Raw genomic sequence first — 14,641 nt, forward strand, 5'->3', positions numbered from 1 at the left:
AATACATATAAGGGGTCATGAAAACTGAGACAGAGGACAGAATGGGGCACCAGAGATATCTGATGTGGAGGCATTTGTCCCAGAAGGTGAAACCAGATAGGGCTTCATAGTGAAGAGAATCCCGTCCACTTTCTGCCCTCTATATAAAGGAAGACATTGGGAGGATTTTGAATATTTGCCCTCTATCCTCCAATCAGAGAGAGAAGGTGGAGGAAGGTGGAGTCAATCATGAGTTAGCAGCCAGGTGGAGAATTTAAAGTGATGAGTTTGTCTTAGGAAGGGTATTTAGTTGTGGAGTTGAAAGAAGGGCAGTAGATGCAAAGTGGAATAAAATGAGTCTAATTTCTGGGAAGAATTTGATACGTGATAATTTGATAATTTGTTCAGTCTCTGTCCATGAATCTGTTTGGAGTTGTCTTGGTAGAGACACAGGAGTAGTTTGCTATTTCCTTTCCCAGCTCTTTTTATAGAGGAGGAAATTGAGACAAGAAGGGTTAAGTTACTTGCCCGGGTCACACAAATAGGCAGAGTAGGATCTGAATTCATAAAAAAGAGTCTTCCTGATTCCAAGTCCAATGGCACTGTAGGGAGGTACAGTCAATCAAAGTTTGCATGTATTCTAGTCTAAGAAGATAGAAGAAATGACTGGATAATTGAACCTAATCCTGGGGATAAATTGCAGGATGTTATAGTTGTGGCTGCCTGGTTTTAAAGTCCAGAAGTCAGAGACAGATCTAGGAGGGAAAGAAAGACTATCTAGCTTGAGCTTCTCTACAAAATGAAGGCCCCCCCCCAAAACAACATCAATGTGAAAAAGGACTTGAACTAGAAAAGGGGTATCTCATTGGAATTCTTGATATCTTCTTCTATAGAAAAAGCTGTAGTAACTTTACCTCCTGTCCTTAGTTTGGAGAATTTTTGAGAGTTCCTGAGATTTGGAGAAGATATGTTATCCTTCATTTTGTTAGTATACAACTAGAAGTATAAGGAGTATTTTGTAATTGTATTTATACAGATCCTGGTAAATTGTTTCCCACATTGTTATGCATTTTGTTATTTAAAATTTTTTTTTATTATTTCTTCATGGATTTTTGTTATTGCAATAGAGAAATCTTATTGATTTTTGCATATTTATTTTGTATCAATGCTAATTATTTTCTCAATGAGTTTATTACCCAATTTTCCACATTTTTCTAAACATTCTATCATATCATCAACAAATAAGGATAGTTTTGCCTTCTCTTTGTCTATATTCCATCTTCATTTTTTTCCCTCTTATTATCTATTTCTAACATTTCTAGAACCATATCAAATAAAAGGAGAAAAGGACATATCCAGTATTTATTGGAAAAGCTTCTAATGTCCCTTCCTCAATCATAATGCCAACATTTTGGTTTTTTTTTTCGTTTTTTGTTTTTTGCTTTTTGTTGCCATATTAATAAAGGTGTCTAGATTTTTTTAGGGTTTGTTTTAAAGTATAAATTAGTATTGTATTTGATTAAGCCAAAGGGAAAAATATACAACTAAACAAATCGTTAGAGAATTTAGAGCTGAAAAGACTTATAATGCCATTAGAATGGAAACAGATTTCTTAGCCTTGCTTGATCCCAAATTAAAAAAAAAAATACCACATGCTAAGACACAGAGAAATTTAAAAACAACAACAACCCCAAAAGAAAAATAAGGGCAACTAGGTGGCACAATGAACAAGGTACCAGCTCTGGCATCAGAAGGATCTGAGTTCAAATGTGACCTTAGATACTTGACACTAGTTGTGTGACAAATGACTTAATCTTGATAGCGTCACCAAAAAGCAAATAAACAAACAAAAACTAGGAAAATAATTGATAAGACCATGCAAAATTTCTTTTTTTAAATTAAATTAAATTTAATTTTTAAAATTATAGCTATTTACAAGATATATACATGGATAATTTTTCAGCATTGACAATTGCAAAACCTTTTGTTCCAACTTTTCCCCTCCTTCACCCCACCCCCTGCCCCAGATGGCAGGTTGACCAATACATGTTAAATATGTTGAAGTATAAATTAAATACAATTTCTGTGTTTTGATCTTTTTGCTGTACAAAAAGAATCGGACTTTGAAATAACATACAATTAGCCTGTGAAGGAAATCAAAAATCACATACAAAATTTCTGAGATATAACTAAAACAGTCTTCAGATGAAAATTATATTCCTAAGAACATACTTCAAAACAGAAAAAAATGCTGAATTCAAAATTCAAAATGAGAAAGTAAACAAATCCCAAATAATTGCAAATGATGAAATTTTTGAAATTGAAAAAGGTACAAATTATTCCTTACCCAAAAAGACTAAAGAACTGATAAATATAACTAAAAATGATTTCTTTGTAATTACTAATAAAATTGATTAATGTTTTGGCAACCTGGTTAAAAAGTAAATAGAGAAAAATCAAGTTAATTTATAAAAATGGCCTCAGACTTTTTGGAATAAAACTTGTAATAGTGATGTGATTTAGGAGAGTAATTCCTAGTTCCAAAAGATGAGATTGTAGGCACCAAATTTTGGGGAATGATCTTGTGAAGAATTCACAATGGTCATTCTCTTTGGCAAAAAATAAGTTGATTTAGGAGAAGAGGTACAGACAAAATGAAGAGATACAAAATTGACATCAGGAATGGTAACTATGAAATAGAGTTGGGGGAGCAAATAGTTAGCAAGGAAAGGAAATTAAAGATGGAAAACATGAATTTCCTAGTGGAACGCTCAATCAGGACTATGCCCTTAATTGGCAGGCTAAATCCTAAAAAAAGAATTTAGCACCCTAAAAGAGTTAGTTAGCTCTAAGAAGGAGGAAAAATAGAGGCAAAGTGGGGGATGAGAGGAGAGACACCATGTGGTATGGGGGAAAGCAACGTGTCATGATGGGTGTAACTCAAGAGTTCAGCAAACACAGTGTGAGCCATGGACAGATTTATAGAGGAAACTTTTTCTGAGTGGACACCACAAGGTGGGGCTATCCACCACTCCACAGAGGGTGGGACTATCAGGCTCCCCTTCTGCTAGCAACAAGAAGTAATTCCATCCATACTCAGTCTTCTTTTGCCAATCACACCTAGTTACTCAGGGTCTCATCAATAATATTACTGAAATAAAGATTATATAGAGATGGCTGAATAAACTGTGATTAATTTTAACTCATCTTTCAGATTCAAGGTACATCCGATATAAACAAATTGCTGATTGTACGAAAAGAAACTGCTTCTTTGCAAAGTGAATGTTTAGAGAAGGAGTGCTTTGACTCCAGGAAAGCCAGTAAGGAGATAGTTACTTTAATATATATATATGTTATATATATATAGACATACACATATATGTGTATATATACACATAAATAATTTGCTTTTAATTCTAAGAAAAGAAAAGAGAATTTTAGAATTTTGTATTTATCAAGTCTGGTTTGAGGATCATGATTATCAAGCTGGTCTTAGATGAAAAAAGCCTATTTGCCTTTTGGTCTCTAGTGCTTATCCTCCTAGTTGGGGGAATAACTTCACATTAAAGCTTTCTACCGCATGCCAAATACACCATAGTCCCATTTGGCCTGTTTGCAAGGATACATGCAGGCTACTCATTTTGCAACCACTGTGAAGCTTGAACGATTTCATAGTCCCTTTCTTCCTCTGGTACTTTTAAGTAATTCATTCTTTATCCCTCATGTGGGTGGGTCAATTCTAGGAGTGAGGAGAGTGACTTTGACAGATTTATGATAGAAACAAATTGGGGGATCTTATAGTCTTAATTGCCCGAATATTTTGAGCCATGGAAAGAGTGGAACAGAGATTATTATTAGTAGGATAAAGGTAGAAATGGAGACTTCTGGGATGTCATGGTTAAGGAGTTATGATGGAGAGAAAAGTGCTGATATCAGAAACTGGACAAATAAACGTCCCTTAACAAAAAAGGGATGTCAATTTAAGGCCTTCCAAATATGGTTACAACTTCAGATATAGCTTCAGTAATTATTTGCCTTGCGTTATCCTTATTCTAACATTCTGGACCATATCCTTCCCTATCCTAAGCATACTTCTGAGCTTGGATTTGTTTTGCTTTGGTGACACAAATACCTTTTTCTTTCTCCCAATTTTCTAATCCTTGACTTCTGGAGCTTTCATAATTGTCCTTTGACAACATTAGCAATCAATTCAATTACTCCTGAATAAAACTATGCCATTGAAGCAACAATCAATAAGTTGCCACTGATCTCTTTCTGTTCCACCTTTTCTGAACTTGGGTTATTTAGCCTTTTAATGCCCGGTCCATTTCAACAAAAATTCATTTGGTAAATTTCATTAAGTCTTTCTAGAGTCTGGAAATACAAAGACAAATGAGGGCATATTTGCCCTCAAGGATCTTCCATTCTATTGGAGGAGTCAGTATAAGCATTTCAAATAAAGGTCATTTGGGGATACTAGGATGCAGAAGATAGGTTAGAACTGAATCTTGAAGGAAGGCTGCGTAAAGAGGGAATTCCTTAAAGGCATGGAAGGCAGCAAGCAAAAAAACAAAGAAAGATAGGAAATAGAGGATCATGTTTAAGAATAAGAAGAAGAATCATTCATTAATTTTAGCTCATATGAAATAAAACTGAAAAGCATAGTTGAAACAAGTTTGTGGAGGTCTTTAAATGACAAATAGGAGCTTATATTTAATACTAAAAAGTAAGAACCACTAGAGTTTGTCGAGTAGAACAATAGTCTAGATCAGGTCTGAGCTTCCAAAAGATCACTTTGGTGATAGTGTAGAGGACAGATTGGAATTAGAAACTAATTCAGAAGTTAATTCAATGATCTAGGCAACAGGTGATACAAGTTCTGAACCACGAAGGTGCCTCTTTAAGCAGGGAAGAGATACAAGATGGATAAAAGAGACATTTTGGAGATAGAAAGAAGTCTTGGTAGCTGATTGGTTATGTGGAACAAGTGAGAGTGAGGAATCAAGGATTCAATTCAGTAAGCATTTATTAAGTTCTTCCTATGTACTAGGTACAAGTCTAAGTACTTAGTACTAAGTACTAAGAACAATATTGGTATTATTATACCAAGATGGCAAACCTGGACAATTGTAGAGATAGTATTTTCTTGAGAGAAAGAGAGAGAGAGAGAGAGAGAGAGGAGAGACGAGAGAGAGAGAGAGAGAGAGAGAGAGAGAGAGAGAGAGAGAGAGAGAGAGAGAGAGAGAGGAGAGACGAGAGAGAGAGAGAGAGAGAGAGAGAGAGAGAGAGAGAGAGAGAGAGGAGAGACGAGAGAGAGAGAGAGAGAGAGAGAGAGAGAGAGAGAGAGAGAGAGAGAGAGAGAGAGAGAGAGAAGAGAGAGAGAGAGAGAAGAGAGAGAGAAGAGAGAGAGAGAGAGAGAGAGAGAAGTTAGTAACAAGACTGGGTTTTGGGGAAAAGATAATGAGTTTGATTTTGAACATTTTTGAGAGTTTACCAGACATTCAGTTTAAAATATTCAATTGCTTTGTGATTCAAAGAGATGATATTTAGACTCTTGGGAACTGATATGTTCACTGAGTGAAAGGGGGAGGGGGAGACAGAGACAGAGACAGAGAGACACACAGAGAGACAGAGACAGATAGAAAAAGAAAGACAAAGAGAAAAAACATAAAAACAACCTTGGAGTTCCCCACAGTTAAGGGCTATGATGTGAAAGATGACAGAATGTAGGAGATTGAGGAGGGCTATGATGTGAAAGATGACAGAATGTAGGAGACTGAGGAGCAGTTAGACAATTTGGAGGAGAATCAGGAAAGACCACTTCATGAAAGTGTGATAGTATGATAGAGTACCCAGGAGAAATGGGTGATCTGCATAGAAATGGGTCAAGTAAAATGAACTTGTAGCAAAGATCTAGAAAACAGCAACATCTGTAGCAGGCCCTTCCTGCTTGGGATACCTATAGTCCAGTGGCGTTGCTCTCCTAGCCCTTATAACCAGATTTTCCAAGTAATATTAGTAAATGATAAGGAAGAATTCATGTTTTAGGGAATTCTCCACTTCCACATCTTGGATATATTCTGAACACCACTTGTGTGAAGGCTTACCACTCTTATAATCCCATGAAACCAAAATTCCATTTCTGGTACTTCTGTTTGTGTGATAAAAGGCTTTGCAAGGGCTGGTGTGTATCAGAATTAAGTCTGGTCAAGCCTGAATTGTGAAAATTATATGAATTAATAATTAACTTATGGGATTATGAAATGACAGTAGATAAATCTATTTGAGTGTTTGCCAGAAAAATCCACAATACTGGTGAGAAATGGGGTTGTAGTCACACTGTAATGAGGTATAGAGGACAGTTGGGAGCATTCAGCAGCATGGATCCAATGAAAATAAAAGAGGGGGCAAAAGAGGGATGCAGTAGTTAGAATTCTCCTTTTTATAGGATTTGGGGTAGGACAGTTCAGTTATTTTAGTCATGGCCAATTCGGTGACCTCGCTTGGGTTTTCTTGGCAAAGATATTAGAGTGTTTTGCCATTTCTTTCTCCAACGGATTCTACAGATGAGGGAACTGAGGCAAAAAGGGTAAAATGACTTTCCCAGGATCACACAGTTAGTGTCTGAGTCTGGATTTGAACTCAGGAATATGAGTCAGCCTGGTTCCAGACCCAGCAATCTAGGCGCTATAGTACCACCTAACTGACTTTTGGGGAACAGATTCTTATAAGACTCTTCTACCTTCGTGTCAATTTATGGAAATATTCAAATCATCTCAAAGTCATCAGTAAAATTATAAAGTTAACATGTTCATGTCAGCTCAGAATTACTAGAACTCTTTGGTGTTCTTACTATGGATGTTTGGAACTCATCTGAGATTTGTTCATTCTTCTAGACACACAGATGGATGCTAAGTGTTTAATGAGAATGTTTCATGTCTGGGGTGAAACGTCACAAAATCCAAACGAGGGCATGAAAAAACACTATTAGGGAAAATGCCATCTGCATCCAGAGGGACAACTATAGAAAGTGAATGCAGATCAAAGCATATTATTTCACTTTTTTTTTTTGTCTTTGCCTTTTTTTTCATGTTTTCCCTCCTTTGTTTTGATTTTTCTTGTGTGATATGACAAATATGAAAAATAATTAAAATTATTATGTATGTATAACCCATATCAGATTGCTTACTGCCTTGGAGAGGGGGAGAGGTGAAAGGGAGGAGGAGGGAGAAAAAAATTGTGATTCAAAATCTTTAATTGGAAAAAGAAAATACATTTTAAAAAAGAAAGAAAGAAAAAAGAAAACAGCACCATCAGATCTACTTTTAAAGATAATTCTAGCTTGGGGGAAGGGGAAGAGAGGATTTAGCCATTCTGGGATGGAGCCAGGTGGTAAATAGTTGGAGCTTATTTAGGTTGTAGCCATTGGGGCTGGAGTAGGGAGAAAGTGAATGTTGTCTGATATTTTTTTAACTAATCAGATTCTTAGCACAATTGGTTCTATGGTGCTGAAGTATTTTATTATAAATATGTCATTCAGCTCCTTCAAAATTTCAGCACCTTGGAACAGAGCTTTAGGAACCAGTTATAGCTCTGTCCCAAGGGAATGTAGACCATGCCTAAAAATGCCCACTTTGACCTACTACTGTGTAACATTTTATTAAGAAATGTTTATTTCAATTTATATCTACACATTTTGACAAGTCTAGTTTATGCTAGTCTTTTTTTCCCGCAGCAAATGTCGCCAGAAATTTGACGAGTCAGAGCCCTTTGTTAAAAAAAAGTACAATGGTGAGTTCAAATATTTTAATTTATTTTTTTTCAGTTCATTATGAAAATTACTACAAAATCAAATGTAAAATATTTGGAGATATTGAGAAGAGAGACAAATCAAACTGATCTTAAAATGTGAATTATGGAATATTTTAAAAGAAATGCAATTTCACTTCATCTTTGGTATAAATCTTAGAAATATTTGAATTCTAAAAGTATGGTTCTGGGGACAGCTAGGTGGCACAGTAGATAGAGCATCAGCCCTGAAGTTAGGAGAACCTGAGTTCAAATCTGACTTCAGACACTTAACACTTTCTAGCTATGTGACCCTGGGCAAGTCACTTACCTCCAATTGCCTCAGCAAAAACAAAAAGAAAAAGTATGGTTCTGTGTAGAAGGATTGCATTTAGAGTATCCTTCATCTCTCTTCTTGGCAACTTTTGTTCTTTTTTAAAAACTTTATTTTAAATATTTTTTTTCATTTTTTTAATATTAAAAAAAGAAAGAAAGAAAAAAAGAAAAACAGAAAAATAAAACAGAACAAACCAGAACTTTGTCAAATACCCACCAGAACATCAGGGAAAATTCAAAATATATAACAATAAATTACCAGATCAAGAAAGGACATGTAACAGTAGAAGACATTTTTTCATGAGTGTCCAATTTTTCTTTGCTGCTTTGTAGGTTACTCTTGTTCTCTTCTGTGTACTTTTTTTACTTTGTTCTTTTTTTCTCCTTTTATCTCTCTGCACCTCCTTCAAGCAGGATCTAATTATGCACAGATGTTATATACATATAACATGTATATAATACACACAAAAACATATATATTCATACCCACTCACAGACCTATTCACATATACAAATCTCTATATACACACATACATAGAGCAACATGAATATGTATCTTTATATATATACTCAGACACACAAATATACATCATTTACCCCTATATAAACATGCATCTAAAACAATATTAGTATGGTTGATATAGATTTTCTCTTGATTGAATCTCATAGATCTATCCCTTGTCCTTTATCTTCTTTTCTCACCCTTTGCTTCCGTCCATTTCTCCCCCCTTATTTCTTTATAGGTTTTGGAAGATGCTATTCCCTTCTTGGTATATATATATATATATATATATATATATATATATATATATATATATATATATATATATATATATATATATATATAGTGTTCTCTATTGAACCCATTCCCAATGTGAGTAAATTTTCAAAACTATGAGCCCTCCTTCCCCTTCTAATATCTCTGTGTCTATTCTTTCTCTGAATCTCATTTGTATAGCAAATACTATTTTTATTTTTTTTGGTGTTTTTTTTTTTTTAAGAGTCTACTCAACTCTGCTCCAATCAAATTGCTGGTGTTAATCTTAAATATATAGCATACATTTCCATATAAAAAACAAAAACAATCTGTCCATGTAAAATACCTTGAAATTAATTTTTGATATTGGTTCTTATATGTTAAATTTCCTATTGAGATTGGGTTTGGTTGAAAGAAAGTCTTGAAAATCTCCAAGTTCATTGGATGTCCATTTTTTCAATATTATGGATAATTTTACTGGATATGATATTTTTGGTTGCAGACTTAGTTCTTTTGATTGCCAGTATATATGATTTCAGGACCTGCAGTCTTTTATTGTGGCAGTTGATAAATTCTGGACAACTCTTATTGTAGCTCCAGCGTATTTGGGTGGTTTTTTCCTTGTTTCTTACAGAATTTTCTCTTTGTCTAAGGGGTTTGAAATTTGGCAATAATATTCCTCACAAAGGATCTCTTTGAGGTGGTGATCAATGAATTTTTTTTCCCACTTTCCCCTCCTGTTTTTTCACTCCAAGAACAATTTTCTTGAATTATTTCTTGCATTATTGTGTCAAGGTTCTTTTTTTTTTTTTTTGGTCATAGCTTTCAGCCAATCCAATTATTCTTATATTTTCTCTTCTTGATTTATTGTCTAAATCTGCTGTTTTTTTAATTGGTTAACTTTTTTCTCCCCATAATCTTATTTTTCTTGGATGGTTTTTATTTTTATTTTATTTTTACCTCGGTCTCTCTCATTTGCTTTAAAAAAAATTTTTTTTTGAGTTCTATAAATTCTCTCTGGTCAGAGAGCCATTTCATATTACCTTTGGGGTAGAAGAAACTTTATTTACTTCAGTGTCCTTCTCTGAAGATGAACTGGGATCTTCCCTGTTCCCATAGCAAGTTTCTATGGTTGAGGTCTTTCTTCTTGGTTGTAACTTTTTTTAAAAATGAGAAGTGTTAGGATAAGCTCCTCTGATCATGTGTGTGGGGAATAGTGGCTCTGGCTTCACTTCAGCTCTCCCCTTTGACTTGGAACCTCAAACCAAACCCCCTTACCTCCTGCAAGTGCCTGTGGCCAGCAGCATCCCTGCCCCCACTGCCTCTGAACTCACCTGGTGGTGTTCCTTTTTTTCCCTGGGCCAGGACTCAGCAGCACAGCTGAGCCTGGTGTTCCCAATAAGCCAAGGTTCCCTCAGTTTTCCCAGACTCAGACCCCCCTAGTCCTCATGCAGTCTAGAGGTAAAAGTCTCTGTGGTTCCTGTTGAGGCTCTGGCCACACCCAGCTCACCCCCAAGGTTCCCCTGGATATTCTGCAGAGCTAGTCGAGAAGTGTTTGCACTTCACATGGGCTAATACACGGCCTGGGGACTTTTTTGGGATCTCCTGGGGTTGTTCAGGAGGACCCCCTTTTGTCCCAAGTCTTCTTGATTTCTTGCCCTGAGCTGAAAATTTGTTCTATTTGTGGGGAAATCTGGAGAGCTTGAAATTTACTGAACTACTTTGCCATTTTTCCAGAATCCTCCAACTTTGTTGTTCTTATGAATCCAAATTCCCTATTGTTGAAAACAATATAAAGTCAAATGAAAACCTGTGGCTGAGATGGGAATATTATTCACCTAACATTTCTCCCCTTGCGTCAATCCAATTAATGACTTTACTATGCTGGAACACATGTACCACCTCTTATAAATGGCCCTTTATTTCCCCCCCCCCCTCCCTCCGCCCCCTCATATTTCCTTTGTGATAATTTTTGGGAAGTTCCAAATAATAATAATAGTTTGCATCCATATGTCACATTAAAATTTGCAAAGCACTTTACATATGCCATTCCATTTTATCCTTATGACAATCTTCTGAGGTTAGTGTTATTATTATCCCCATTTTGCAGAGGAGAAATCAGAGAGAAGGTTAGTGAACTGCTTAACAACACACTGCTAGTAACAGTCTGAGTCAGAATTTGAATTTGGGTCTTCCTGCCTCTAAGTCCTGTACTTTTCTTGGATGTAAATTTATAGTCTAATATATATTTTTCTCTCCACTTTTGTGCAGCTGGGCTTGAAGTCTTTTTCAAAGAAAGCTTCTTTATAATGGCCTATTGCCGCTGGCTAAAGACCATGGACCACATTTAAAGGCTCAAAAGTTTCTCAAGATGTTTTCTTAGAATTTGCCTGAAATCAAACACTGTTGTATCTGTTTGGTGAAGATGGAAGCAACATGAACTGCTTTAGGCGTTGTGCTTTAAAGATCCAGCGCCAAATATGAACTATAAATAGAATTCTATAAGGTAACGAATTCTAGCAATCCAGTCAGCATTTATATTAAATGAAACTTGAGTGTTATCAAATGAGGTGTACCTACTAGAAAGATAACAGCTATGGCAGAATGTCATAATCAAATTTAGTTAATATTATCTAGTAATGAGAAGGGGCTATGACATTGATTGCTGGACTCACTGTTGTCAACATCTTCATTTTCTAGCATTAGTTCCTTGTTTGTTTTTTCTTAATTTAGTAAAAGTAGAAGAATGGAATTTTTTCTAACACTGCATTAGCTTCTAAATGCAATTTTAAGGAGATAAATTGTTTGGATATTCAGGTTTTCTTTTTTAAAAACATTTTTAACAGGAACTTAAAAAAAAATTTGAGTAAAACCAATTTAAAAACAGACTTGTTCAGATTGCTTATTTGTTATTTGCATTTCATGGCTCTATGATGCTTGTAAAGAGGAAACATTTCAAAGCTGAAACATGGTGAAAGCCATGAGGAAAATGAGAAGGTCCCACAGACGAGTCACTATTATTTATCAATGACAAAAATGACCCTTAGGCACAATACTCAGCACTGCTTTGGAGGCCCTAATAGGCAGACAAACAATAATCATTTATTAAACACTTACACTGTTCCAGGCACTTGGATATAAATAAAAGCTAAAAAGAGAAAGGTTCCTGCTCACAAAGAGTTTACATTCTAATGGAGGAAGATAGCACAGAAAAATTAAGTAGTGTTGAGAAGGGATAAGGGTGGGGGAGGAAGTACCCAAGGGCATGGTGGAGAAATTCCTAGAGAACCAGAAGGGAATAAAACATGAGCAGTCTGGGCTCTTCTTACAAGTCCTGGAAGGGGGTCACCAGTGGGAGAATAGGCCTGACATGGAGCTCAATCTTCTACCAGAAGACAGCCTTTGATGCTGAGGAGGGTCTCCAAAATGAGAAGGCAGCTGACTCCCTGTGGCAAAGTTGGGAGAATCTGAAGCCTGCAGCCTGCAGCTCACCCAGATAGTCCCCCACCCTTTCCTGCTCACTGTCTTCCGTGCTTATCCATATCCTCCCATAAACCCACCCCAAGGGATGTGCTCAAAGATCTTCCTCCTGCACCGCTCCCCATGAGACCAGCCCATCTTCTTCATACAATCTCACATGTCCAAGGGCAACTTTCATCATGGCTTCTTGAAGTTCTTTACTTTCTGTTCCAGGAACCTCTTCATGGTCCTTCTGTGTGAAAATCATTTTAAAAGTTTTCACTCTGGAGGGTTCCAACATTTGGAACATGAAGCGGTGCTCAGTTTTTGTTTTTATTTTTTTGCAAATGGTGCTTATTTCTGGGGGAAATTTAGGATCATAAAAAGACCTTTATAATTGATTAAAGGCAATTCTAGTCTAGTCTCTGCTTTTAAATTCTGAAAGTGAACCCTAGACAAATTCTGAGGGAAATGCAAACCTGTTTTGAAAGAAACCTGTTGAAAGTGGCCATTGGCAAGGAATGAGTTGTGCTGGTGGCTGCCAGTGTTTAGGCAATATTCCAGCCCTTCTGGGTGTATGCTTGGGAGGACACTTGAATGACATGGTTAAGGTGAGTTATTCAAAACACATGTTGAGCACTTCCACAAACAAGTTAGGTTGAAAATCACCATTTCCATGTGGTTACCTGAATCAGGATTTTCTGAAACCCTGAGCCTTACTGAATTGGGAATGAATGCATTCATTTATGATCCAACGAATCATAGTGGATCAAGAACAGGTCCATAAAGTCACCTGACACAAATTTTTTTGAATGAGTAAATGGGAAGTAATCTCTCACAAGATCAGACTCATTAACTATTCCCCAAATTAGATTATGACATTGTGTCCCTGACTTATTCTGAGTATATACATGACTAAGTATGTATGTCCACATCACACACACACAAGTTAATAAAAGAATGTAGCTAAATAGCCTGTATATGCAAATGGATCGTCATGTATTTTCTCCTTACTCCTATTTTCTTTCTTTTTAAGAATGGAACTCCTCCACATTTCAATTATTTTTTCAAAATGTTGTAGCCAAAATTCACAACCTAGTTACCAGTTATCATTTGGGTGCAGAACTTTCCTAACTAATCCTCAAGACCATCCTTTGTGCATTCTGTGTTCTAGTAACTTGTTCAAGCTTGGAATTTGCACACGTCTTGAACACTCACCTTCATCCTACAACGTTTTCCGAATGGGATATTAATAGCTTCACATATACACATAGCACTCCAACAATGCCATATGAATCTAAATGCCTCTTTAAAAAAAAATCACTACTACATATTGCAAAAGGAATATCATTCTTAATGTGGTTGTTTTTAAACATCACTTTCACCTAGAATAGTTGAGAGGGACCTATGTGATGATCATTAAGGCAAATATGCTGCTTCTTATAAGATATGTATATGTTTTGCTTGTACATTACCTCCCACATTAGACTGAAAATTCCTTGAAAGCAAGGACTAGCTTGCTTTTTTGTTTTATACCTTGTATTTCTAGCACTTAGCAGTGTCAGGCAAATAAAAGATGCTTTATAAATGCCCAATTTGAGACTGAGGTGCAAAGTCACACAACTAGGAAATACCTTAACTAGGATTTGAACACAGGCGGTCTATTTCAAATGCAGCAAGTGGTTTTTCCATTTTAGCACATTTATGTAAGTGGCTAATAGTCTAAGAACACTCAAGAATCATTGTTCCTTCTAAGAAAAAAAGATATATGGCAACCAGTACCTCTATTTACTTTTAAGGTCCAAACACCGAGGAGACAATTACTGATGACTCCTAAGGTTTACTAACCTGGGGATAGGGGAACTGGTCTCTGGTGTGCTAGTTCATCCCATGTGCATTTTATCATCTCCAGGTTAACTTTGCTCTCTGGGTTTCTAATTTTGGGTGATGTATTCATGAACTTACAGCACTTGGGATGCCCTCATGGGACAAGTTATCACAAGATAGCTCTATTCGAAGGAATACTATGCTTCCTGAAAGGCTCTGTCAAGGTATGAAATCATTAAGAATTAACTTTCTCCCTGATTGTAGGCTTCAGACATAATGTCTCTAACAGGGCTTTATTATGCCTCTTGAAGGCAACCATCAATCATTTTATCTTTTTATTTTTCCTTGCTTTTTAAAAACTATGTATCTCCATTTTAATGTTGTTCTTTTTAAACAAAAAGGACTGATATATATTTATTCATATTTCTCATTTTGATATAACTTTTATATGGGTGGGACTGGAGACAACCAGCATCTTTACTCTTTAAAATGAAG

The 14,641-nt window shown here is 36.0% G+C and overlaps 1 protein-coding gene across 1 annotated transcript in view; it reads left to right on the forward strand.

Moving 5' to 3' along the window:
- SLC9C2 (solute carrier family 9 member C2 (putative)) overlaps window positions 1–11,748 on the forward strand; it is a 107,096-nt gene extending 95,348 nt beyond the window's left edge. The window contains exons 25-27 of the mRNA XM_051998936.1: window positions 3,194–3,299; window positions 7,715–7,770; window positions 11,132–11,748. Coding sequence (XP_051854896.1) covers window positions 3,194–3,299; window positions 7,715–7,770; window positions 11,132–11,170 — 201 coding nt within the window. The 3' untranslated portion in view covers window positions 11,171–11,748. The remainder of the gene's footprint in view (window positions 1–3,193; window positions 3,300–7,714; window positions 7,771–11,131) is intronic.
- The last annotated feature ends 2,893 nt before the right edge of the window (window positions 11,749–14,641 follow it).

The sequence above is a fragment of the Antechinus flavipes genome, chromosome 4 (genome assembly GCF_016432865.1).
Source record: "Antechinus flavipes isolate AdamAnt ecotype Samford, QLD, Australia chromosome 4, AdamAnt_v2, whole genome shotgun sequence".
NCBI classification, from domain to species: Eukaryota; Metazoa; Chordata; class Mammalia; order Dasyuromorphia; family Dasyuridae; genus Antechinus; species Antechinus flavipes.